This window comes from Prenolepis imparis, unplaced genomic scaffold (genome assembly GCF_030444845.1).
Source record: "Prenolepis imparis isolate NDT839.2.m4 unplaced genomic scaffold, iyPreImpa1.0 SCAF_15, whole genome shotgun sequence".
NCBI classification, from domain to species: Eukaryota; Metazoa; Arthropoda; class Insecta; order Hymenoptera; family Formicidae; genus Prenolepis; species Prenolepis imparis.
The window spans coordinates 7,952,084-7,977,340 of record NW_028141173.1 but is presented as its reverse complement, the minus strand read 5'-3'; the positions used below and the strand labels follow the sequence as shown (position 1 = coordinate 7,977,340).

At 32.0% G+C, this 25,257-nt stretch overlaps 2 protein-coding genes across 3 annotated transcripts; one reads left to right on the top strand and one right to left on the bottom strand.

Moving 5' to 3' along the window:
- LOC145946325 (uncharacterized) lies at positions 1-24,999 on the bottom strand. 2 transcript variants are annotated; one of them, XM_083055898.1, is made up of 8 exons: positions 24,535-24,999; positions 23,028-23,207; positions 22,438-22,898; positions 21,490-21,736; positions 16,688-16,888; positions 16,353-16,599; positions 3,046-3,242; positions 1-2,162 (listed from the first exon to the last, which is right to left on the bottom strand). In XM_083055898.1, exons 1-8 carry the CDS (start codon positions 24,670-24,672, stop codon positions 2,025-2,027), a joined length of 1,809 nt encoding a protein of 602 aa, XP_082912024.1. In that variant the 5' UTR covers positions 24,673-24,999; the 3' UTR covers positions 1-2,024. The 2 variants fall into 2 exon arrangements, with proteins under 2 accessions (XP_082912024.1, XP_082912025.1); XM_083055899.1 differs by having other exon boundaries at positions 23,028-23,183; positions 24,535-24,997.
- LOC145946150 (uncharacterized) lies at positions 11,928-13,919 on the top strand. The gene is made up of 3 exons (XM_083055627.1): positions 11,928-12,202; positions 12,440-12,770; positions 12,886-13,919. Exons 2-3 carry the CDS (start codon positions 12,671-12,673, stop codon positions 13,239-13,241), a joined length of 456 nt encoding a protein of 151 aa, XP_082911753.1. The 5' UTR covers positions 11,928-12,202; positions 12,440-12,670; the 3' UTR covers positions 13,242-13,919.
- Positions 25,000-25,257: the final 258 nt, after the last annotated feature.

Genomic DNA, 25,257 nt, shown 5'->3' with positions numbered 1-25,257 from the left:
TGTCACATTAAAGTACAAAATACATATCTCGTAAATTCACTTTTTATGCTTATACCTTTATAACTTTATGCTACCCTTATAACTTTTTATGCCGAATATTGCGAAGAATCGATGTGTATATAAAAAAAATAGAAATAGAATGGTTCCATTTAAAAAATTCAAGATAACCTCGCCTTTGGCCACCCAAAGTCAAACTAATAAGGCCAGACTTTACTATGTCATACTAAATTGATAAATAGACCTTATTAAACTCTACAATTTTTGTCTGAAATTTTTTTATAAACTTATATTTTTCGAGATGTTTCACTGTCCCGGGACTTTTTATATACATATGTGACTCATTAATAAAAGTGCATTAATTGCAATAATCTCTATCTATCTTACTTAATAATATTTTTCCACGAAACTATAATTTTGTTTGACTGCTGTTAAAATATTTTTGAAATTGATGTAATTAAGTTTGAATAATATTTTTATTATCAGTAAAATTGCGTGCGTCAATGAAAATAGAAATATTTGTTCAATAATCCCGTTTCTTTATTGCAATTGAAAAATTATCATATCAAAAGCAGGAAAGCATGTTAATTTTTATCACACTTTATATCAAAATAAATTAATTTTTTTTCACATGTCATCACTCGTTCGATAATATATTAGTAAAATAGTATGAATATATCAATATATATCAAAGATTTTGTTCGATTTGTAAAAAAAGAAATAGTTATATAAATATATAATATCTAGATCAACTGTCATCAGATTTATTTTTACTTAAAGAAAATACAAGACGCATATTAGATTTAATGATATCTATTACGAAAAATTAATATACAGATAATAAAAAATAATTTCGAAATTTTACTCATCTCTCTCTTTCTTGCGAATGCAGATGATGACATATAAAAATACTAATTTCGACATCTAGTGCAAAAAAAGCACGATTCCTAGCTTTTAATGTCAATTCAATATTAGTTGCAATAAAAGGAGAAAAAGACAAACAAGAGTCGTATAAGATATGAAAAATTATATATATATATATATATGTTTGTTAAATTTATTACTCAAAAATTATATATATATATATATATATATGCATGTGTGTGTGTGTGTGTGTGTATATGCGTGTATATACACACGCATATACTTGTAAATTCGTAGCATGCATATATACTAATATACACATGCTACGTAAATAGTATTTATAAATAAATAGTAGACTCGTAATAAATATAGACTCGTTAATCCTGTTGAGATGAAATTTAAAAAATTCAACATTGATCGCGCAACGTATAAGTTTAAAAGAATTTTTTTTTTCTTAATTTAGAATAACATGTCAAAAGCCATAACGATAGTTGCAGGTACGCCATAAGAGAAAATACCAGTGTTGCCGTCGGCATCGCTGTGTAAGAGACAACCAATCGCAAAAAAAAATATAATACTCATATACAAAATATGAAATAAGACGACGACGACGACAACGACGAACACTTCCGAGCGGCACGGTTGAATTCGCGGCACGTATATATATATATATACATGTATATATATATATATATATATATATATATATATATATATATATATACAACGAGTTTATATGAGCATATAAAATTTTGTATAAAAATATCTTCTTGTATGTATGTGTGTTCTTACGTGTGCTTCGTGTACATGTGCATGTGTCTCTCTCTTTCTCTCTCTCTCTGTATGTGTGTATTTGTTTGTATGTATGTATGTGTGTTGTGTGCATGTACATCTTGAATAATTAATACTGCGTAATTAATATCATCTCGTTCCATTATGCACGCCATATCGCGGCAGTGAGTCTAATGACTCTTTCGCGGAACGTTTTGTCACAGTCCCCGGTATAAGTAATTTTTTTTCTTTTTCGGGGAAAAGTACTGGGAAAAGTTTGCCAAGATATGAACGTTCATTCAAAGGTGAACGTCATTGAGAGGCGACGGCTACGTCGTCTAGAAAGTTTTCGTTATTAGCATACCTAGACGAAAAACCCAACGATCTGTTTCTTAGTGCGTCTCCTCTGAAAGCGAAGTTGCTACCAAATTCAAAGGAACATCGGAAACGTTTTCCTCGTCGCCCTCGTCCGTTTCTTCGGTATCCAACGAGAGATGTCGCTGTACACGCTCCTCGGCTTTCGCATGTTGCTACAATAGTAAAGTAAATCGTATTTTTGATAGCAATTTATAATTATTTATAACAAAAGACAAATCGTAGATAATAAAAATCAAATAAAACGTTTTACTGTATTTGACAAATCTTTCTAATTTTCTTTAAAACCGTTAAGATTCCTGGCTCTTCGCCGATGTTAAAATTGTGACGTCAGAGGCGAGAAAACACACGCTAAAAATTCTTAAATACCATTTCAAAATAAAAAAATATTTCTATGAAATAGCTACTTCAGATGGCTTTAGCATATTCTTAAAATACTTCGAAAATTATCCTTTTCCCTTTATAATCAATCAACAGTTGTAAAATGACTGTAATATGAGGCTGAGACAGACTCTGCACATGCGCAGTCATCCCGCATGACAAAGTCTGATATCACGATCATTTTACGGTTGTTGATTGAGTGTCAAAGGAAAAGAATAATTTTCGAGGTATTTTAAAAATGTGCTAAAGTAGTGTTCTCTGTCATCTGAAGTAATGTTTCATCGAAATATCTTTTTATTTAAAAATGGCATCTAAGAATTTTCAGCGTGTGCTTTCTCGCTTCTGACATCAATTCAACATGGTCGCGGCGAGGATCCAAGAACTTTAAATATGAGTTCATAAAAATACAAAAAAAATCATAAATACAAAACACAAACATACAAAAATGCAAAATACACAAATACATGATACATAAATACAAAAGGTAAATATGCATATTAGGAAACTCACTTCAATAATCTTGACCTTCATAACATATATTTAAAAAAAAGTTATTGAGGATGAGTTCCCTAACATACATTTTTACTATACAAAAAATACATAAATACAAAAAACCTTTTATTTATTTATTCGAGTATAAGACAAAAGATAGCTTACGTGAATCATGTAACTAGGCAAAGGTATTGAATAAGTGGCAGGTGGAGGTGGATGGCCACTGGGTATACGTGCAGGCGCCAACGCTGCCATCATCAGATGAGGCTGAATTTGTCGTCGAAGAGCCGCCAACATGTCCGCACTCTCGGCATCCATTTGTTCCGTTGCTGATTGAGATGCTGAGACCATGTCCCCTTTTTCTATGACAAGATTAATAATCTTTGTAAATTTTCATTCCGGGGGTCAAGGACTTATTATGCGTAACACATATAGTCTCTGCGAATCAGACGCTAGCCTCGCTTGTTAGTGGTGATTCCTGCTCCCGCAAAAGAAGCGTTCCAGAAGGAATATCTAGGCCATCCTAACCTTTAAATATTTGATCTAGTTAACGTAGGGCTGACGATCCCACCTAATGAAATTAATTTATCATAAACCCAACACTATGACCTTGGATTAAGGATGATTTTATCGATATCCAGATATCCGGAACTCAAAAAAGAAAGTTGATTTGATACTTAGAATATAGAATATTAGAACAATGATACAAATCGGAAAAATGAATGAAATAACAGCAGAGCTCAGCAAATTCAAATTTGATAGAGTGGCCTTACAAGAGATAAGATGGTAGGATGCAGGCATTATTAATAGAAAAAGGACTACAAGATTTTGTTGTATTCATTACATGACAAAATATTACCTAATGGACTAAAATTATACCAGTGGACGAAAAACTCTTCACTAAGGATTGTAAGATTTTCAACATAAGAACATTCACAAGAGCACTTGGAAATTACTTGAAGAAGAGGCAATAAACCAAATAGATCATGTTTTAGTAAACACAAGGAGAAGATCTAATATGATAGATATAAAAACTTGTAGAGGCGCAAATTGTGACAGCGATCATTAACTTATTAAGATAAAGGTAAAGTAAAAAATATCTAGTTTAGTGAAAGTCAAAGAAGGTAGAAGAACAAAATAGAATATAGAAAAACTAAAGATAGGAAGAGTTGTGGAAGAGTTGTTCCAAAACAAAATAGCCGAGCAGAAGCTCACAATAAGGAAAATGTAAAAAGCAAATTGAATAATATTAAATGTGCAATAACAATGTGCTACTAGTCACATAATAGGGAAAAAACATTTTAGACGTAATGAGGACTGGTTTAACCAGGAGTGTGCCCTGATGCCCTGAATGCTAGAAATATGGCAAAAAAAGACTGCTGCAGCGACACAGGAGAGTGCAAGAAAAACACAATAAGAAAAGAAGAATGGCAAAGAAGAGTCAAGAAAAGAGATGCAATTAATAAAAGATTACAATCAGCATAAACACGCTGCGCGAGAGATGTATAAGAAAGTTAGATGAGAACGAAAAGGGTTTTCAGCCCAGACTACACAATATAAAAAGTGACTCAGGTGAGATGCTAATTGAAGACGAAGGAATTATATGAACCGATAGAGGGCATATGTTGAAAACATACTTAACAGAGGAGGAAAAGATAAGATGGAGATACAGTCATGCCAAAGAGACTACTGCAGTCAGCAATAAGTTTATAAATTTTAAACAATAAACGGCAATAATAAGGGAATAACTAAACTAAACAATATTGGAAAATAAGCAGCAATATTAGGCAAAAAAACAATAATAGGCAATACACGGCAATAGACAGAAATAAAGAGTAATAGTGTTTAATAAAGCAGCGATAGAGGAAATAAATAGAAAATAAATAAGCAATACAAGAGGAATAGCTAAAAGAGATATAAACCAACACGCAAATATCCTCACTATCAAAGTCGTTTCTGTACTTGCTACTGTTTACAATAACTGTGATTAGTAATTTTTTTGATAATTTTCTAGTTTTAACGAAAGTTTTAGTGTCTTCTCTTGTGTCAGAGTTAAAAACGGGTAAATTATCAGTTATTATTTTAATAATTTCAACTCTAGTTTATATCTATATAGTATATAAATGTCACAGTAAAGGTATGATCTTTGTGAATGTATAATTTACTAATCATGCATACACATAATACAACACATAATACGAATACACGTAATACAACACATAATACGAATACAGTAATCTAAAATAATGAATCTAATGAATGCATTAAGATATTGTTTTAGATTAAGTAGGTTAGGCTTCACTTCCTTCGTCCAAAAAAATATCTTAAGGCTGGTTTATAGAGGCCATAAACTTTTTCCGTAACCGTAAATTTAAGGATTCAACCAATCGCGTTGCTTGATTCGGCTCTATAAACCAGCCTTTACTCTTTGTCCAGATTCCTACGTCCATGCTTTAAGTAAAAGTATATATATTCACTGATTTCGCACTTTAACTACATCTAATCTGAATAAAATTTAATGCTATAGTAGATTTGTTTCAAATTTTATTATGTATTGTTTAAAGATATGTAAAATGAATAATTTCTTGTAGATTTTCTAAAAATTAAAAATAAAATAACAGAAATTTTTGATAAACTTCCTTACACGTGTCCAAAATACTTAATACATTTGTTAAATGCTGCTGATTATGACAATTTAATTTCATTGACTATCCTTTGGTTTTGAGGCAAAGATGAACCAATTGAAAACCTTTGCAAGATCAGATTTGCAAAAACTTACTCATCAAGATGAGAAAATTGTTTTATAGAATGTATGCCAATAATCCTGATAATTTTAAAATTCCAATAAGACACTTAGGCCCGTATTCTGATATCTCACATTTATCGGCACATTTAAAGAGCCACATTTAGAAGCGCAGATAAATGTACTAGTAATATGACTAAAGTCGGTCGTATTCTCATCGCACATTTAAAGCGCCTCTAACTTAGAGGTACATTTATGATTAGTCCCGCTAAATATTTTTTACATACAGTGTCCCATTTTAACTTTCACGCTTGAATATCTCAAAACCACAGCAATTTCGGGAAAAATATTTCAGACAAAAGTTGCAGGGTTGGAAGGGGGCTATTCAGTGGCGGTAACAGATTGGTCATTCGAGGTCATTTTCAAGGTCATTTGAAAGTCAAGTCCAATTTTTAATAGAAACCCATACTTTTTATTGCAGATTCTGATTCTTCGTCGAAAAGTAAGTAACTTTTGTCGGAAACATTTTTTTTAAAAACGCCCTTCTTATCCCGAAAACTCAGATTCAACCTTTGGCGGACCAATGATAATAACTCGTTTTATAACAGACACTGAAGTTCTTTAGTATTTTACTGTTTACCGTCAGCATTAGCGTTACCCAGTGTGCACCACGTGGAGGTTGCTGATCAGATTTGCACACCTTGTGGCCCTGAAAAGGACCGATTGCTCTGTTTTATACTAATCCATGAGATGTTCAAAATGTCCTCCAGCATTTTTTAAACATAATATAATTCTTCTTCTGAAATTACATACTGCTATGTACTGCATTATGTTTAAAAAATACTGGAGGACATTTTGAACATCTCATGGATTATAAAGCGGAGCAATCGACCTTTTCAGGGCCACAAGGTGTGCAAATCTGATCAGCAACCTCCACGTGGTGCACACTGGGTAACGTTAATGTTGACGGTAAACAGTAAAATACTAAAAAAAAAAAAAAAAAAAAAAAAAAAAAGTATTGAATCTGAGTTTTCGGGATAAGGAGGGCGTTTTTAAAAAAAATGTTTCGGACAAAAGTTACTTATTTTTCGACAGAGAATCAGAATTTGCAATAAAAAGTATAGGTTTCTATTTAAAAAATTGGACTTGACCTTCAAATGACCTTGAAAATGACCTCGAATGACCAATCTGTTACAGCCACTGAATAGCCCACTTTCAACCCTGCAACTTTTGTCTGAAACATTTTTCCCGAAATTGCTGTGGTTTTGAGATATTCAAGCGTGAAAGTTAAAATGGGACACCCAGTATAATCATATATAACAATATAAAATTCTATAAAAATATATAAAATTCTATATAAGCTATTTATAATAAAGTATAATAGGTATAATAAATAATAATTATTATATATACATATAATTTTATGACTTAAATTATATAATATATAATTTTATATTAATGTTGGCTAGCTCCTATATACATATTATACAGGGTGTCCCATTTTAATCTATCACCCCTCGTAACTTTGCAGGAAGCGATCGTAGAGAAAAATGTTTCATACAAAAGAAAGTTTTTTGACTTTGAGGGGGACATAAGATGGTGTCATTAGTTTGACCTTGGATAGTCGTTTGAAGGTCACGTGAAAGTCAATTTCTTAAATGGAACCCCCTATTTTTCATTGCATATTCTTGTAGCTTACCTCCAAAGCTTTCCAAAACCCTATATATGAGTTATTTTTTATTAAGTATTTTGAGACTTGAAGTTTACAGTATTTTGACATATAATATAAAATATCTTGTGAAACATTCACTTTTCGGTAATCTTACTGTAATACTTTTATGTACAGAATATTAAGACCAATTAATTGGTGTAAAGAAAACACATGATCTCTACGATCGCTTCCTGCAAAGTTACGAGGGGTAATAGATTAAAATGGGACACCCTGTATATATATATATATATATATATATATATTGTATATAATTATACATAACTTATACAGAATTTTATATATTTTTATATAATTTTATATTGTTATATTTTTATATATTTTATATTATATTTTATTTTATATTATATTTTATATTGTTATACATGATTATATATAAAAAAATTTTTACCGGGACTCGCGGATTACGATCACGCATAGCATTTACTTCCCGAACTTTGATCGTATGATCAATTTCGTCAAATACATCCATGATAGAAGTGTGATATGATTTGAAGTGTGCTCCGTTTAGTTAGTTTTATTTCAAAGATTCTTCGTCCTAATTAATCCTTTAAAGTGAAAATAGTGTCAATCGAAATGCATTCTTCATTATACTTTATACACTATTACACTTTTAAAGGAAATTTCAGAACTTATCAAATATTATTAACATTGTTAATATTGTTTAAAAAAATTTTATTATTTACAAAAAATTGATCTATAATACAAATATAAGTGATAGGCCTTAAGAGCCGAACGCGGATGTCGGTGCGTCGATTCCAACGAGAATTAATTTTTCGTTGGAATAAACTACTTGTGCACGGGGCACACATTTTGCTTGGTACACCGCCAAGACTTTATTAAGGAACAATCTCAATTCGAGATTTTTAATTCCGAAAATCCCCTCTAACCCCCCTACAGAATTATAGGCGAGAAAAATATAGATCCGGGGATTTTCGGAATTAAAAATCTCGAATTGAGATTGTTCCTTAATAAAGTCTTGGCGGTGTACCAAGCAAAATGTGTGCCCCGTGCACAAGTAGTTAATTCCAACGAAAAATTAATTCTCGTTGGAATCGACGCACCGACATCCGCGTTCGGCTCTTAAGGCCTATCACTTATATTTGTATTTTAATACGGAAGAGCCTTAATAGTAATTCTTATTGATCTATAATAATTTTATTAATGAAATCAATTGTATTATAGTGATAGAATTAAATAAATTGCAAAGCATTTGTATAAATGTACGTATAAATGTACCCTCGAGCACATTTATTGGCATATTTATCGAGAAGCCATAAATGTGCTATAAATGTGGTTCAGAATAGGATTTTCACTATAAAGTTGCGAATTTAGACTAAAAATGACGAGGCGCCTCTAAATGTGCCACTAAATGTGCGCTCAGAATATCGCCACATTTATGTCATCTAAAGGCACATTTAGAGGCGCATTTAGCGATAAATGTGAGCTCAGAATACGGGCCTTAGTGTTGTTGGAAACTTTGGCAAATCATAGCAAAGAGGAAGTAGAAAAACATGAGAAAATCATACAAAAAAGTTACTTTAGCGAATAATACATTAAATTGATTAAATTGTTCAACAAATAAACTCGATATAAACAAACAAACAAATTCAATCAATACAAATAGGAAAAGGAATTCAAATAAGAAGTCAATAAAATCTCTAGAACTTTATCTAGAACACATTAAAAAACTGGCAATAAAATACATTAAACCTTTTTGTGAAATAGAACTTAAGGTTCCTGGTACCTCGCCGACCATGTCGGAATCGTCGTTAAATAAAAAATTATTTCGATAAAACAGCACTTCAGATGGCTTTAGCACACTCTTAAAATACCTCGAAAACTATCCTTTTCCCTTTATAATCAATTAACAGCTGTAAAATGACCGTAATACGAGGCCCAGTCCGTCTGGTCTTTGCACATGCGCAGTCATTCCGCATGTCAAAGTCTGATATCACGATAATATTACGGTTGTTGACTGACTGTCAAGAAAAAAGAATAGTTTTCGAAGTATTTTAAAAGTGTGTTAAAGCCTAAAATAGTGTTTCATCAAAATATCTTTTTGTTTAAAAATAGCATCTAAGAATTTTCAGCGTGTGCTTTCTCGCCTCTCGTCACAATCCAATATGGCCGCGGTGAGCACTAGGAGCCTTAATAAAGAAAGATTAGCGGAGATAGAAATAAAGCGTTTAAAAGATCTAATTGAAAATGGACACAAACATTTTAAAAATTAAATATATATTTGAAATAAACAGGCTCTAAGAGCCTAACGCGGATGTTTGTGCGTCAGATAGCAAAAATTAATTTTTTCGCTATTTGATGAAAAATCTAACATTCACGTTCGGCTCTTATAGCCCATTTATTTCAAGTATATATATTTAATATCAAGAAGCTTTTAAAATGTTTTAAAAATTAATTTTACAGTTATATCGAACACCATTGTTGAAATAAGTAGTATTACTTGTGACAAAAAATCTAAAGTTATTGCATGGATACAAAATACGGTAGTAAGCACATCTATATTACTAGCTGCTAACTCCTTCGAAATACATGGCCCCGAAATTCACGCGCATACGTCAAATAAGTAGGATGACATTCGTTGAAATTCGTTAAATTTCAAGCAATATATAGCACTCTCCCACCACTTCTTTCCTACAAGTCACACAAAAGCTTACTTCTCACAATACTTTTCGGAGTCAATTTTTCGATACGATATACATTTAAGGAAGTTAGCAGTCTAGCAATATACAGGGTATTCCGTAAGTCGAGGTAAATCGCTCGGGAGATGAATGGGGAACCAAAAACAAGAAAGAAAGTTGATACAAACATAGTCGAACACATCCGAAAATGCGTTGTTTTCGAACTATCGCCATGTTAAAATTTGAAATTGCTTTGCTTTCGAATTTTTTTGTCAAAATTGAAACATGAGATGGTTTTTATAAGTTTCAAAACATAACTAAAGTCAAATAAAAGTTGCGGACACACACACACACACACGGCAGAGAGGGTTTGGAGTCACTAAATACCACAGGAGTGACGAACTGTGGGATCCTGATCTCTGCCAAGGGATGCTAAGCGGACTGTACCTCCACGTGGTGCATCCTGGGTAGTGCTAAAGCAGCCCGCAACTTTATTTGACTTTAGTTATGTTTTGAAACTCATAAAAACCATCTCATGTTTCAATTTTGACAAAAAAATTCGAAAGCAAAGCAATTTCAAATTTTAACATAAAAATAGCGATAACTCGAAAACAACGCATTTTCGGACCTATGTTTGCATCAACTTTCTTTCTTGTTTTTGGTTCCCCATTCATCTCCCAAGCGATTTACCTCGACTTACGGATCAACCTGTATAGATGTCTGTGGTAGTAGTGGATTTTGTCAAATTTTTTAAAATATGTTTGCACATTTGTCAGTCACTTTAAAGGCCAAAATAAAAAAACGTGCGGAGATCAACAACCAAATCAACAATTCAAAAAAAAAAAAAATCAAGTAAAAAATACTTCTATTTTGAGTTTCTTTCAATCAAAACTGCAAACAAAATCTACTAACAATAAGCCTAATACAAGTGGTAGCAATACTTTAATCACTTTAACTCAGACAAATACCGAAACTGGTTCTATGAGTAGTAGTAATATCTTGATGGACTCAACTCAAGGCTAAACTGCTGACACTGAGTCTATATTAGTAATATCTTGTTTTTAAATGACAGGACAAATATCGCAAGTATAAGTTTCTATGAAGAAAAAAAAGAATCAGAAGAATCATTTTTTTCCAAGTCTTTTCCTGATGAATTGTTTTCTTATCCTTCAAATGATATCAATAAAACAGCTTTTCAAGAAGATCCGATTATAATTAAAGATGCAACTAAAGATGCTTTTTTTGTTTAACGTAAAACTGCTGAGGCCAGTAGTTTTGCAATTAGTTCAGAGCCTCAGAAATCTGAAAGCAATAAATATTCTAGGAGAGAATGGCTATTTAGGCAGCGTCAAGTTTTTGATGCTATTCAATCAAAAATTACTGATTTTTACGAAATTATTCAAGAAGTTTCTAAAGCAATTGAAGACTCGGAGAAACTCGAACAAACCTTTGTAGTAGTGAAATTGCTATGAGACTGCGACGAAAAATATGACTAAAAAGAAGTTGAATAGATTTTCGAATCTTTTAAAATTATTTAGTTTGTATATTTTCTTAATCGGAGGACCAATGGTTTATATTTACAAAAAAATTTTTAAATATTTTTCCGTCAATCACTACTTTGAATCGTTCATTGAACAATGAAATCTCTAAGTTAAGAATTATTGAGAGAGAAGTTCGCATGGACAAACTAAAAATATTTTTGGAAAAAAGAAATTCCCCATAAAAGTCTTTATAAGTAATATTATAGTATATAGTATTATAGTATATAGTGTAGGGTGTCCTATAGGAAGTTGCTGAAACTAAACGATTATTTCTCCCCCTCCACGACTTCAGAAAGCGTCGTATGATTTAGATTTAGATTGTCGTTTTAAGCGTCCGCAGTTTTATTCTGGCTGTGGTTGGAACAAGTTCGTGCGCGTCAAAATGAGCAATCTAACGCAACAGAAAGTATATCTTATCGAGTGCTTCTTTTCAAGAGGTAAAATATATAGCAATGCTTACAGAGGATTTCGTATTAGATACGGAACACATAAAGTTACAAACAAAAACACTGAAACGGTAAAAATTCATTATTTAATTAAACTTATGCGCTACGTTATTTCCATTTTTGGCAATAAATCTGTAAAATAATGTCTTTTTTTATATTTCATAGAATTATCGATAATTTTATGCAGTATGGAACTGTTCAAGATCGTAGACATGATCTGCCAGGTCCTATATCCATTAAAAATTGCAGACTTTCCTTTTTTCAACAAAATTTTTGTTTTCTCAATAACTGCATGCATTAAAAAATGACAGCTGATTATTTTCAGCATTTTCCTATGGGACACCCTGTAGTACTTATAGTGAAGCTCAAACATCTATTTTACAAAGAATAGAATATGGCTCTACATGTAATGAATTGATTGGATTTGTTCTTCCTATTTATAAAAAAATCTGGTTTTCCAGAAAGCTGCAATAAATTTGTGATGAATAATTTGAAGGATATAGAAACTGCACAGTGAAGGCACGACTGCTGAAAATATTTACATCTTCAAGCCATAATCTTTAATAGACAAGTCTCCACCATGTGTACTGTTTTTGGAAGCAACACTGGCAATAGTGAGATAGTAATAAAATTTAAATATTACCTTGGCTCTATTTCAACCTTGCAAGGAAACATTTCGACACACCAGATCAATGACTACCACTCAATCAACTATCGTAAATTACTCTCTGAGAGACATTTTAAGAAGATTAAATCGAATACAAGTTCTAAATGAAATAAGTATTGATTTAGGTAGGTAGAAAGACCTATTTAAAGATACATATAAATTGCATCCAACTTTACCCTTTTTATATAAACTTAATACTTCTTGTTTTAAATCTAATCGTAAATATTCCCTATGTTGCAGATGACACAATTTTGTTTCCTCGAAAAAGCCAAAAACTGGGTACTGGTACCATTAGTAATAACACAATATATCCTACTATTGAAGAATTGAAAGCAATAATAGAAAAAGCAAAATTAACTTCAATTACCGATGCTGAAGAAATAGAGATAATAATTGATTTTGATCTTGAAAATATAGATATTCCAATGATTTGTACGCTGGAGGAAGATTTAGATGAAGTTGATAACAATGAAGAAGATATAGCAGATGCAGTTTCCACCGAACAAGTTTGGTCAGATACTGAAAGTATAATTGAGACCACAAGTGAAATAAATTCTTTATTAAAATTTGATAATTTAAACTTTAAATTATTCTAAAGTTGAGAAAAATTCCTCAGCCTTTAACAATAACATTAAGCGATGGCAAACAAAAAACAGTGAAAATATCAAGTGTTGGCTGTTAATTAAAAAAAAGGCTGAAAAAAAGACTGTCAACAGACAGAGTGCTAAGAGTAAGAAGTATAAACACGGGGAAAGCCATTGCAGGTTGTTCTAAAAACAAAGCCAATAAAAAAACATCGAAAAGACATAAGACATCAAAGAAAAAACATCAAATGAATGAGAAAGACGGGTGACATGGAAAAGACAGATGAAACAGAAATAGAAAATAAATCTTACTCACAAACTGGAAGTTAAATTTCGGACTTTGATAAAAATGAGACAGAAGAAGAAAATCCGGGTGTAAAGTTACAAATTGAAATGTATTATGCGATTTTTTACGATACCAATTAGTATATTAGAAAAATTCTGAAAGTTGCCTTGTAAAAAGTGCCTTGTAAAATGTCTGAGAGAAGATTTAGATGATTTATATGGCCAGGGGAAGATGAGGTCCAAGAAGTGGAGAAGAAATTTATACTTTATAGCCCCATAATGGGATGTGGATAGTTCAAAAGATTTGATAGGGCTTCAATAAAAAAATCCTACCAAAACTTAAAAAAAACCTTAACTTTATTCTTTATAATATAAAGATTAACGATTAAAATTATAATTTATAATATAAAGAATTACTTTCTTGTTATTATGAAAATTTTATTTCTTTAACATAAAACATTTTATTTTGTTATTATAAAAATTTTATTTTTTTAATATAAAACATTATGTTATTTTGTGTTTCTTTGCATTCTAAAGACTAATAAATTTTTAAATTTTGTATTTTCCATATTTCAAATGCGAATTTTCATATTCTCTCTTCCTTTTTCTTGAGAATAGAAAGTAATAGCTTCAGAAATACGGAAATATATGCGCAATGTTCCGCAATAACAGCAATGTTTAGGCATTGATGGCAATACTTAATCAATAACGGTAATAAAGGCAATACTTGGGCAATATAAGAAATAAATATAATAACTGCAGAAATGTGGAATTTATTACCGTTTTCGGCAATAGGTGTACACTTTTTTGAAGCACGATAGACCCCTTGAGTCATGCCAAACAAACTTATCTAACAATAAAGAGAAAGAAAAAAAAGCAAGACTCATCCCTCCATAATATGCAGAGGTAATACAAAACCTGAAGAATGAAAAAGCAGTCGGAAAGGATACAATAACAGAATTAATAAAAAAACACAGGAACAGAATGTCAGATTAGGATAGATAATCTTATCCTTAAAATTTGGCAGTTCGAAATGATACCCGAGGAATGGAAAAGCGGAATAATAATCCCGAGCATCATAAAAAGAGATCTAGATTAGAGTGCACTAATTACAGACTCATAACTCTGATCAACACAACGTATAAGATGCTATCGAACTCATCAACAACAGACTTAGGAAATACTTTTGTCGGATCTAGAAGAACTCGGTCTTCCACCTGACTCTGTAAATTTGTCTACAACTTTATTCACCACAGAAAACTCCACTTCATCATCAATAAAAACTCGTGAGATAAACTCTACTCCTCTAAAGTCCACCAACAATCAAATTTTAGGAAGGATTCCCTCCTCTTTAACATTTATGTAGCAAAATAAAAAAAATCAATAGGCACTGATAACGAAATAATCCAATTCACTAATATTGCCATCTTTGTTAGTTCGTCTAAGGCAAAATAAGTCCTTAGCAAATTAGAAAAATTTGCTAATAGAGCGCACAAGATCAGTTAGAAGACTTTCTGTCTCTCCATCGAAATTATCTCTTATCACGAGGAAATAAATTAATCCACACTCCTTCTCCATTAACATAATGTTTCAGTCAACTCGATGAGTATCCACAAATTTTTGGACTACCGTCATTACTGTGTTAATCTTGGCGAACAATATTCGCTTTGCTCCAATATCACAAAAATCTTTTTTTCTTATACAGGGTGTCCCATTTTAACTTACACAACAAAATATCTCTTGAACAATGCATTTTAGAGAAAAATGTTTTTGAGAAAAATTTAATTAGTCGGTATTACACATCAAGGAAAATGTGTGATCTATCACGATTCAATTTAAAAGAAAAATCAATTTTCTTTGAAACTGACTCACTATCATCCACATCTGGCTCTTACCAGCCTGTATTCTTATATGAATTTTCATTATATTTGCCAAAATTAAAATGTCGATAATATACATAAGATAAAAAAAATAATAGCCTCTCCCCTAAATCTTGAATGCATTTTCTTCAAATCGACATACGGCATCAGATAAACCATGGTGGAAGGAAAACAAGGTGTGCTGTTAGAGAGATTGGAATTCAGCATGTTCTGCGCAGACTGGACCAAGCGAGCGCCATATTAGATATATATAACAGGAAAAGAATTTAAATCTTATTTGAAAAATGGTGGTCTTAATTCAATTAGCCAATAAATCAATATATCTCCTGCTTGGCCCAATGCACTCATTGGTTATTAGAGATGGATGCGCAACAGCACACCTTGTTTTCCTTGCACCATGGAATAAACTATCATTTTTATTCTAAGCTGTTTAATTAAGGCTCCTGGATCCTCGCCGCCGCCATGTTAGATTGTGACGTCAAAAGTGAGAAAGCAAATGCTAAAAATTCTTAGATGCCAATTTTAAATGAAAAGATATTTCGATGAAACATTACTTTAGATTAGATGGCTTTAGCACACTTTTAAAATACCTCGAAAACTATTCTTTTCCCTTGACAATCAATTAACAATCGTAAAATGATCGTGATATCAGACTTTGTCATGCGAAATGACTACACATGTACAAAGACCAGACAGACTGGGCCTCATATTATGGTCATTTTACAACTCTCTCTGTTGATTGATTATAAAAAGAAAAAGAGTTTTCGAGATATTTTAAGAGCGTGTTAAAGCCATCTAAAGTGCTGTTTCATCGAAATATCTTTTTATTTCGAAATGGCATCTAAGAAATTTTAGCGTGTGATTTCTCGCCTCTGACATCACAATTCCAACATAGTCGGTGAGGAGCCAGGAGCCTTAAAATAAAATTAAAAAATAAATAAATGATTGAGTATCTTACTTCTGTGTCTCGTTGGTTTCTCGCCTTTAGGTCTACGTCTACGCGTATGTATGGTATCTCTTCGCATAGTAACCGGACGATTAACACCATGAAGTTTATAATACAGCCCGCAAGCATTGCACACCATCTCGCCCTTCATATTTCTTCTCCAGATGGTGGTTGTCATAGTGCCGCAATTTGTGCAAGACATGTCGACCTTTTTCGTCATGTTGCCACTTTGCTGATCGAACTGCTTCTGATCGTCCATCTAAGATATCGAGTCAATGCAATTATTATACGCAATTTACGAACGTCTTGTAAATACTACAGCATATTTATCACACGTGAAATAATACCTTTCCCTTTATCTTGTTCGACCACGTGGTGAAGTCATGAGCCTGCTCTTCATTATTGCGTTCATGTTGATAATTGGCGACGATATCCGGACTCGCAGGAGCCTTACTGGGATAGCTTTGTTTCCTGCGACCTTTCGTAGCTGTCACTTCCTTACGACCGACACTGGCAGGGCTAGATGGGTTACTGTCTATCGAGGCACTCTATACATACATATTAAATGATTACGTTTTCTTACATGCAAATTTTTTCCAAAATGTTTCTTAAATTATTATAAGTAATTTTTATAATAGCTGATCATAATACACTCGGCCAAAAAAACCGGTACATTTAAAAAATAGTAAAAAATTGTGAAAGTTCAAAAATTTATAACTCAGCTAATAATTATGATATCGAGATGTTTAAAAAACGAAAATGAAGCTTAGAGTTTGTAGTTTGAGAAAATATTAGTGCCGATTACGTGGAATGATCAGTTTTGCAATGACAAATGACAGAGTGAGAACCTAAAAAACTGATAAATAGAAGGTCCACTTTTCTGAATTGCACGGCGTGAATCAGTTGATGTAACTCAATGGGATAAAAAGTACATGAAAATTCAAACTTTTCTCTTTAAAATGCGCTTTGGCGGAACTCGATACGATAATATTTCGCTGAGTTATCTCAATTTGAAAAAAGTCGGCTTTTTAACGACAAATTATGATTTAAAATGTGTATTTGCTTTCTTTATCAATTCGAACCGTTGCAATTCTGTTCAAGAATGTTGCGTTGAATGCGGGAAGTTTTGAAGCGATGCAAATCAGTGCCGGGCATCTTGCGGAAACAAAGTCCGAGAGTAGAATAATCGCGGGGTTTTTCTCCGGTACGAGTTCGGCACTACTTCCTTGGAGATCGGAGAGTATCCATGAGGATTTCCCCGTGTAAAAAGACAAAAAAAAAAAAGAAAAAAGTCAAATTGTTTGAAATCACATGTGTGTGACTTTTTTCTTTTTGTCTTTTTTTTTTCTTTTTTTTATGCGAGAGAATCCTCATGGATACCCTCCGATTCCCGAGGAAGTAGTAGCGAACTCGTACCGGCGAAAACCCTGCGAATATACTAGTCGGATTCTGTTTACGCGAGATGCCCGGAACGATTTGCATCGTTTCGAGACACCCCGCATTCAGTGCAACATTTTTGAATAGAATTGCAACGATTCGAATTGATAAAGGTAGCAGATACACATTTTAAATCATAATTTGTCATTAAAAAACCAACTTTTTTCAAATTGAGATAACTCAGCGAAAAATTGTCGTATCGAATTCCGCCAAAGCGCATTTTAAAGAGAAACGTTTAAATTTTGACGTGCTTTTATTCCATTGAACTACGTCAACTGATCCACGCCGTGCAATTCAGAAAAGTGGATTCTTCTATTTATCAGTTTTGTAGGTTCTCACTCTGTCATTTGTCATTGCAAAACTGATCATTCCACGTAATCGGCACTAAAATTTTCTCAAGCTACAGATTCTAAGCTTCATTTTCGTTTTTTAAACACCTCGATATCATAATTATTAGCTGAGTTATAAATTCTTGAACTTTCACAATTTTTTACTACTTTTCAAGTGTACCATTTTCTTTTGTCCGAGTGTATATCAAATTTTATTCCACGCAAAAAAATCAAACATTACATTTTTGCATAAAATAAAGTACATTTTTGCATAAAATAAAGTCAATTTTATAAAAGAATAATTTCAATATTAGAAACAGTACTAAATTCCGAAACTAATATTTTAATTTGTGCGCGCATTGAATAAGATCAATATATAAGCCATATTACATTTACAGGGTGTTTTATTTTAATTTCCCCAGGCAAATATCTCTGAAATAAAGCAAAATATGAAAAAAAGATTTAAATAAAAGTTGCAAAATTTCGAGGAGGAAAGCAGTTGGAGCACTGACTTTTTCCTAAATAGCAATTTTCAAGATCATTTGAGCTCATTTACGTTTTTTTAAATGGAACTACCTTAAATTTTTTATATAAATCGATTCCTCGCAATATTTGGCATAAAAAGTTATTAGGATAGAATGATCAAAAAATAAATAGTTTATGAAATATTTTATACTTTAATATAACATAATTTTATATAAACTATAAAATATCTCATAAAATATTCTTTTTAACGATAATCTTACCTTAATACTTTTATTTATTTAAGAAAACACATAATTGTTTATAAGAAAAACTGTGTAGTTGCTATTGCAAATTATACTTGTACAGAACAACTATATGTTTTCTTTACACCAATTGATTTCTTTCATTATTTTGTGCAAAACTATTGAGTGTAAAACTATCTAGGTAACATCATCGGAAAATAAATATTTTATGAGATGTTTCATAGTTTATGTAAAATTATGTTAAATTAAAGCATAAAATACCTCGTAAACTATTCACACTTTTTGGCCATCTTATAACTTTTTATACCAAATATTGCTAAAAATCGATTTATATAAAAAAATTAAGGTAGTTTCTTTTAAAAAAACAAATGACTTTCAAATAACCTTGAAAATCGCTCTTTAGGAAAAAGTCAGTGGTGCCAACTTCTTTCCCCCTCGAAATTCTACAACTTTTATTTAAACATTTTTTTCGTATTTCGCTTAATCTCAAAGATATTTGCCTAGAAATTAAAATAAAACACCCTGTACACTACTAGAAAAAAAAATAGAACACCTAAAACTCGAAAAATCGAAAAATTACTAGCGAAAATTCACTAATCAACAGACAAAAAATTAAAAAAGCATTTTGAAGTTTGAAATTTCAATTTTAACATGTTATTGATGCTTTTTACAAATTTTTTTATCTTCCCTATTCTGTGTTTTAAAAAAGAACACATTTTTTGTTCCATAAAATATATAAATATTTTTGACACTTCTTTCATAAACTACAACACTTTGTCCTCAAAATGCTTTTCTTAAAATTATTCTACGATTTTCTTTTACCGAGCTACACGATTTTTAAATTAAACCTGTATTTTTCAAAATAAAATAAATTTTTTTTTAAATCATCGATAGCGCGTTGAAATTGAAATTTTAAGCTTCAAAATATTTTTTTATTCCTATAGAAATATTACTTTGTAATAGAGTGCATTTTTGTGCATTTTATCATTGTGTTATCAACAATTTAATTATTTAAAATTTTACTTTTAATGGCGATCGAAAATAATGTTTTCCAAATTCTCAGGGGTAACAAATTAATAGAAATCTGCAAAAATGTAAAAATATAATCAAGAAATATTTAATTAAAATAGCCTATGAAGACATAATTATTAACATTTAAGCTGAAGAACTGTTTTTAAATAATAAAAACAATTTAAAGAAGCAAACACCTCAGTAAATGATGATTTAAGGACTTCTTATCAAAAACAATCGTTTTCGAAAAAATACAAAAGTATATTTACATTTTACCTGTTATCGAAATACACAGACAATACTAAAAAAAGAACAAATGCACAATAATTTTTTCCAATATAAAAACATATTTCAAAACTAAAAATGTATTGTCAAAATTCAATAATTTATACATTTTGAATAAAAAATGATTTATTCTTTCTCTATATATTGTTGCTTCTAATCCTAATAAAATAATATTAATACAATATTTTTAAAATATTTTATATTATGTTTGATTTATGAAAAAAGCTCATTTTTTTAAATCCCAAGAAAAATCCAACGTAACTATTTAAAAAAACCCTTTTAAGAACGTTAAAAGCGAATAAAAAATTTAAATATATACGAGGGTAAGTCAAAAAGTAAAGGGACAAATAAAAAAAAAGCACATTTATATTAACCTATGTGGAAAATTTACATATCATTTTTCGACATAATGTCCATCAACATCGATACACTTGATCCACCACTTAATAAGCTTCTGTATTCCATCCTGGAAGAAAGATTTGGGTTGGATACATAGCCAGTTATGCACCACTGCAATGACCTCCTCATCCAAAGAAAATTTTTTTCCTCATAGTGTTTCTTTTCTTTTTTTCATCTTTTTGGTCCATTAAAAGAAGCAAAATGGACCAAAAAGATGAAAAAAAGAAAAGAAACACTATGAGAAAAAAAATTTTCTTTGGATGAGGAGGTTTTTGCAGTGGTGCATAACTGGCTACGTATCCAACCCAAATCTTTCTTCCAGGATGGAATACAGAAGCTTGTTAAGCGATAGATCAAGTGTATCAATGTTGATGGACATTATGTCGAAAAATGATATGTAAATTTTCCACATAGGTTAAAATAAATGTGCTTTTTTTTTATTTGTCCCTTTACTTTTTGACTTACCCTCGTATATATAACATATTTATGTAAATATATTTTTAGTCGCTGAAGCGACTTTTCGGACCTATATTTTTCTCGCCTATTTTTCCATTGTAAGTACGAGGTTAATTGATAATTAATCAAATGGAACTCAGTGATCTCAAACCAAGAGATACTGTTCCGAAAAATTAGAAATTAATTTTCGCGCTTGGCTCTATTGGCCGACATCTAGAACATCAGATCACATTTATTTATTTATTATTTATTAACATATTTATCTTATATTTTTCCTGCATATATTGCATTTTAAAAAGCGAAAAAGAGTCATAAAGAAATTTTTTCTCTTTTTACTAGATGTTCATATTTGGCAAAATATTTCAAAAAGAATATCTATTTAAAGAAAGATAAGCATGCACGAATAAATCACAAGAATAACACAGGAAATTGTGAATTTTCACTCATGTTGTTACTAAAAACTTAGAAATTTTCTAAAAAGTTTCAAAATCAATTCTCATTTACCTTATTTTCTAAAGTCGCTATATTGGTACGATTAGCAAGCACAGGAAAATCGGTTAGCATATGTTCGATAGTTGTCCCCTGGATATCCCTATAGAATTTGATTTGCGGAGTTATTTTGTCTGAATCAACGGTGGTGATACCAATCTGCCTGTTGTTGATCAAGGAGCGTAGCAGATTGGTGGCTTCGCCACTAAATCCATTGTTTAGCTTATCTCCATTTGTTCGTGTGATTTCCAAACTTCTATTGCTGCATGACAATATACAAATAACTTTTTCACCGAATTTTACAATATAATTTGCAATCAAACAATATTAAAATTAAACAAAGTTAAAAGGCTAAATACTGTTCAACAAAAAAAAAAAAAAAACACCGAAACGAGACTAATTTAATTGCAAATTTCTCAAAATTGTGACGTGATAGAGCAATTTGGAAGCCAGATTCGTGTTCAGCGTCCAAAAAACTATAAGAAACGACTAATCTTGTTTCAGCGTTCGAAAAAAGTCTTTTTTTGTTGAACAGTGTAATTGGTACAATATAAAATAATTTATAAATTGAAATAAAGAAAGACAAACTTGTTTTGACATAAAAAATAATAATAGTCAATCTACTTTTATAAAAACTATTAAAACTAAATTTTACCTTTTTTAGTTACTTTATTTTTTATTTTTGTTTTTAATTTAACATTCAAATAATTCATGCAGAATTCATTTAATAGTAGAAAAATATGAAATTGTGCAGTATATTGAATACAAATAATGCAATATATTGAAAATATAATTCATATAAATAATTTAATATCTTTAACATAATTTTTTGCTATTAAAATTCTAAATATAAAATATTCTATTTTATTTATAGAGTTACATATACTTGTATAATTTAACTATGAACGGATTTTAAACAGACATTTGTTAAACAAAAATAAATTTGTTTAGTAAATTACTTACTTAGCTAAAGCTTGCCAAAGCTTCGTCGTTTCATGGTCAATGTTACTATCGGAACAATTGCTCTCTGGGGTATCCATTCTATTAATCGGACTACAATTTGCTGTGTTGGATTCAGAGCCATCATAATTGTCCTCAATTTTTATTCTCTTGCTAACAGTCATGTCATAACCATTTTCTTCGCTTTCGACTTCCTGCTCATCACGATCCTCAATTTCTAATCGGTCAGGATCTGAGCTATTAGAACATGTATCATCCTCTGGTTCACACTTAATATTATCGTCATGTTCTGGTATATCACTGTTTTGCAACTGTAGATGATGCGTTTGAGTTTGAGGTATTATGTTTTGATTAATGCTGGCCGGCTCGGAGTTAGACTCCTCATTGAATAATGTTCTATTCAACTCGAGGAATGATTGTAGAGGGCTTTCGCCTGCTACTTTGGCAGTGGAGGAAATCTCCTTCTAGAAAACAAAAATAAGATACATAAAGATATTGATCCACTTTTGTTTTATTTTCTTCTCAATATAGATTTGATTTATAGAAACAATATATAATAATTTAATGTTTAGTTATAAATAGTAATCCAATACCTGCTCGTCAGGAGATGACAATTGCTTGGCATAATCCAGGTACTGTTTAAGTATGATGTCAGACTTTTGTGACACTTCTCGAAAGGTGTGTAATACATCCAATTTAGATACACACCGATGGCAGATATTTGTTGGTAGGGAATCGCCATCTTTTACCTTAAAATATATATTTATATTAAACTATGCAATAAAGAAACTTTTAAAAAATGTATTAATTGTAATGTGGGGTCAAATTAATTTCTGTAATAAAATTTTTCCTTATATTAATGTATTTTTTATCTTTATAATATATATATATATATTTTATATTTTTAATTTTTGTTATTTTTAATTTAACATTTAAATAATTTACACAAAATTTATTTCACATAACATATAAAAATATGAAATTATGATACATAATGCAATATATTGAAAATATAATGATTTAACATATTTTTAACATAATTTTATATATATTAAAATATATATATATTAGTATATTTTTAATAAAGTGTATATCTCTAGCTTTTGCTTATATAAGAATTTCATTTTCGTATATGTTATATACACAATAAGAGACATTTAAGTGCCATGTGTTTTTACTAACTTTTTTAGTTTTTTTTTTCCCCCTTGATGGTATCTCTAATGAATTAGAAAGATGTTAAAAAAGAGCGAGTAGCACGGATGCGACAACGAAAATTCGCAACACGTGAAACATGATAAGAGGACACCAAATAAGGAGCCGCGGCTCCCTCTCTTCCCCCCCGACCCCCTCTCGCGATGACTCGACTCGAGTTCCACTTCTCGTTCGCGCGCATGGCTTATCACTGCCATTTTAAATACCGTTGCTGCTGCTCGTCGCGGCTTATCTCGCGAATACATCTCTTGCCAAACTTTCTCTCGTGGCACGCACGCACGCATATACGTATATACATACATCATACATACATACATATACATATTCGCGTTGACGTGGATCCGCGAGCGCGAGTGGGATCGCGAAACGCAAAGACTTACGAGTTAAAGAGAGAGAAATAGAAAGGAGCGCTCGCTCGCTTGCTTGCTCTTTCTTTCTCTCTTATTCACATCTTAGAAGCGCTTTACTGCGAAAGAGAGGGAGGGAGGGGGGGAGAGGGGGAGGGAGGGAGAGAGAGAGAGAGAGAGAGCGAGAGAAAGAGAGGGAACAAGCGACAACGGAAACGACGCAGACAGAGAGTGAAAGAGAAAGAAAGAAAGAGAGAGAGAGAGACAGACAGAGAGAGAGAGAGAGAGAGAGAGAGAGAGAGAGAGAGAGAGAGAGAGAGAGAGAGAGAGAGAGAGAGAGAGAGAGAGAGAGAGAGAGAGACAGACAGAGAGAGAGAGAGAGAGAGAGAGAGAGAGAGAGAGAGAGAGAGAGAGAGAGAGAGAGAGAGAGAGAGAGAGAGAGAGAGAGAGAACGCATCGCACGGTTGCGAGACTATTCATCACCGATGATGATGATGATGGGGATTGTCCGACGCGAAACTGCAACAATTGTGACACTTACCGTAATTGACAGGCACGCTAATATCTTTTCGGCGAAACTCCGCTGAACGCCCTCCTCCTCGAATATGGACAATGTGACACCGTCCTGAGATAAACAAAGGCGACACAGCTCGTAGAACTTCTGCGGTACATCGAACATAATTGCGAGCTCCGGCTTGCCTGCGATTCGCGTAAGGCGCGAGTCATCAAGGGATGTGCTTTGTCTAGCGACCGATTTTGCTATCCTTCTCCACCGCCACTACTCCGTATTTTTTAGGATTTTACAAGAGAATTGGGTTTTAAGCGGATCACTTATCACAGTCACCGCTGCAGTTCATTGTCAGCGGCACAATTGGGCACAGTACACGCACTGTCGCGTATCACGTGATACAAAGATGGCGAACTCATGGAAGGTACTAGAAGTCCCTAGAAGACTCTAGAAGATGCTGATAGAGGGTGCTAAAAGCGTCAACAATCTAGTGATCCTCCAGGGCTGCGTTCGGAAACGTCACCCGAGTGCATTCCCTCTCTTTCTATATCACTGAGAGAGTAGTGATATAGAAAGAGAGGGAATGCACTCGGGTGACGTTTCCGAACGCAGCCCAGGGAGTGATCGGAATAAGCGGTTTCGTTTTCTATTGGTCGGCGACCATTTGTTTCAATACCGGAAACAGAGAGAGAAAAAGCGAACGAGTAAGAGAGATAGAGGATAGAGTGAGAGTGTAAAACATGAAGAAGTTATACT

Bases quoted from the DNA above. Each gene is read 5' to 3' on its own strand.
- LOC145946150 (XM_083055627.1), top strand. From the start codon at position 12,671: ATGACTACCACTCAATCAACTATCGTAAATTACTCTCTGAGAGACATT. The intron at 12,771-12,885 runs GTAGGTAGAAAG...CCTATGTTGCAG, and splicing joins TGAAATAAGTATTGATTTAG to ATGACACAATTTTGTTTCCT.
- LOC145946325 (XM_083055898.1), bottom strand. From the start codon at position 24,672: ATGTTCGATGTACCGCAGAAGTTCTACGAGCTGTGTCGCCTTTGTTTA. The intron at 23,208-24,534 runs GTAAGTGTCACA...TTTATTGCATAG, and splicing joins TAGCGTGCCTGTCAATTACG to TTTAATATAAATATATATTT. The intron at 2,163-3,045 runs GTAAGCTATCTT...TTACTATTGTAG, and splicing joins TGCCTAGTTACATGATTCAC to CAACATGCGAAAGCCGAGGA.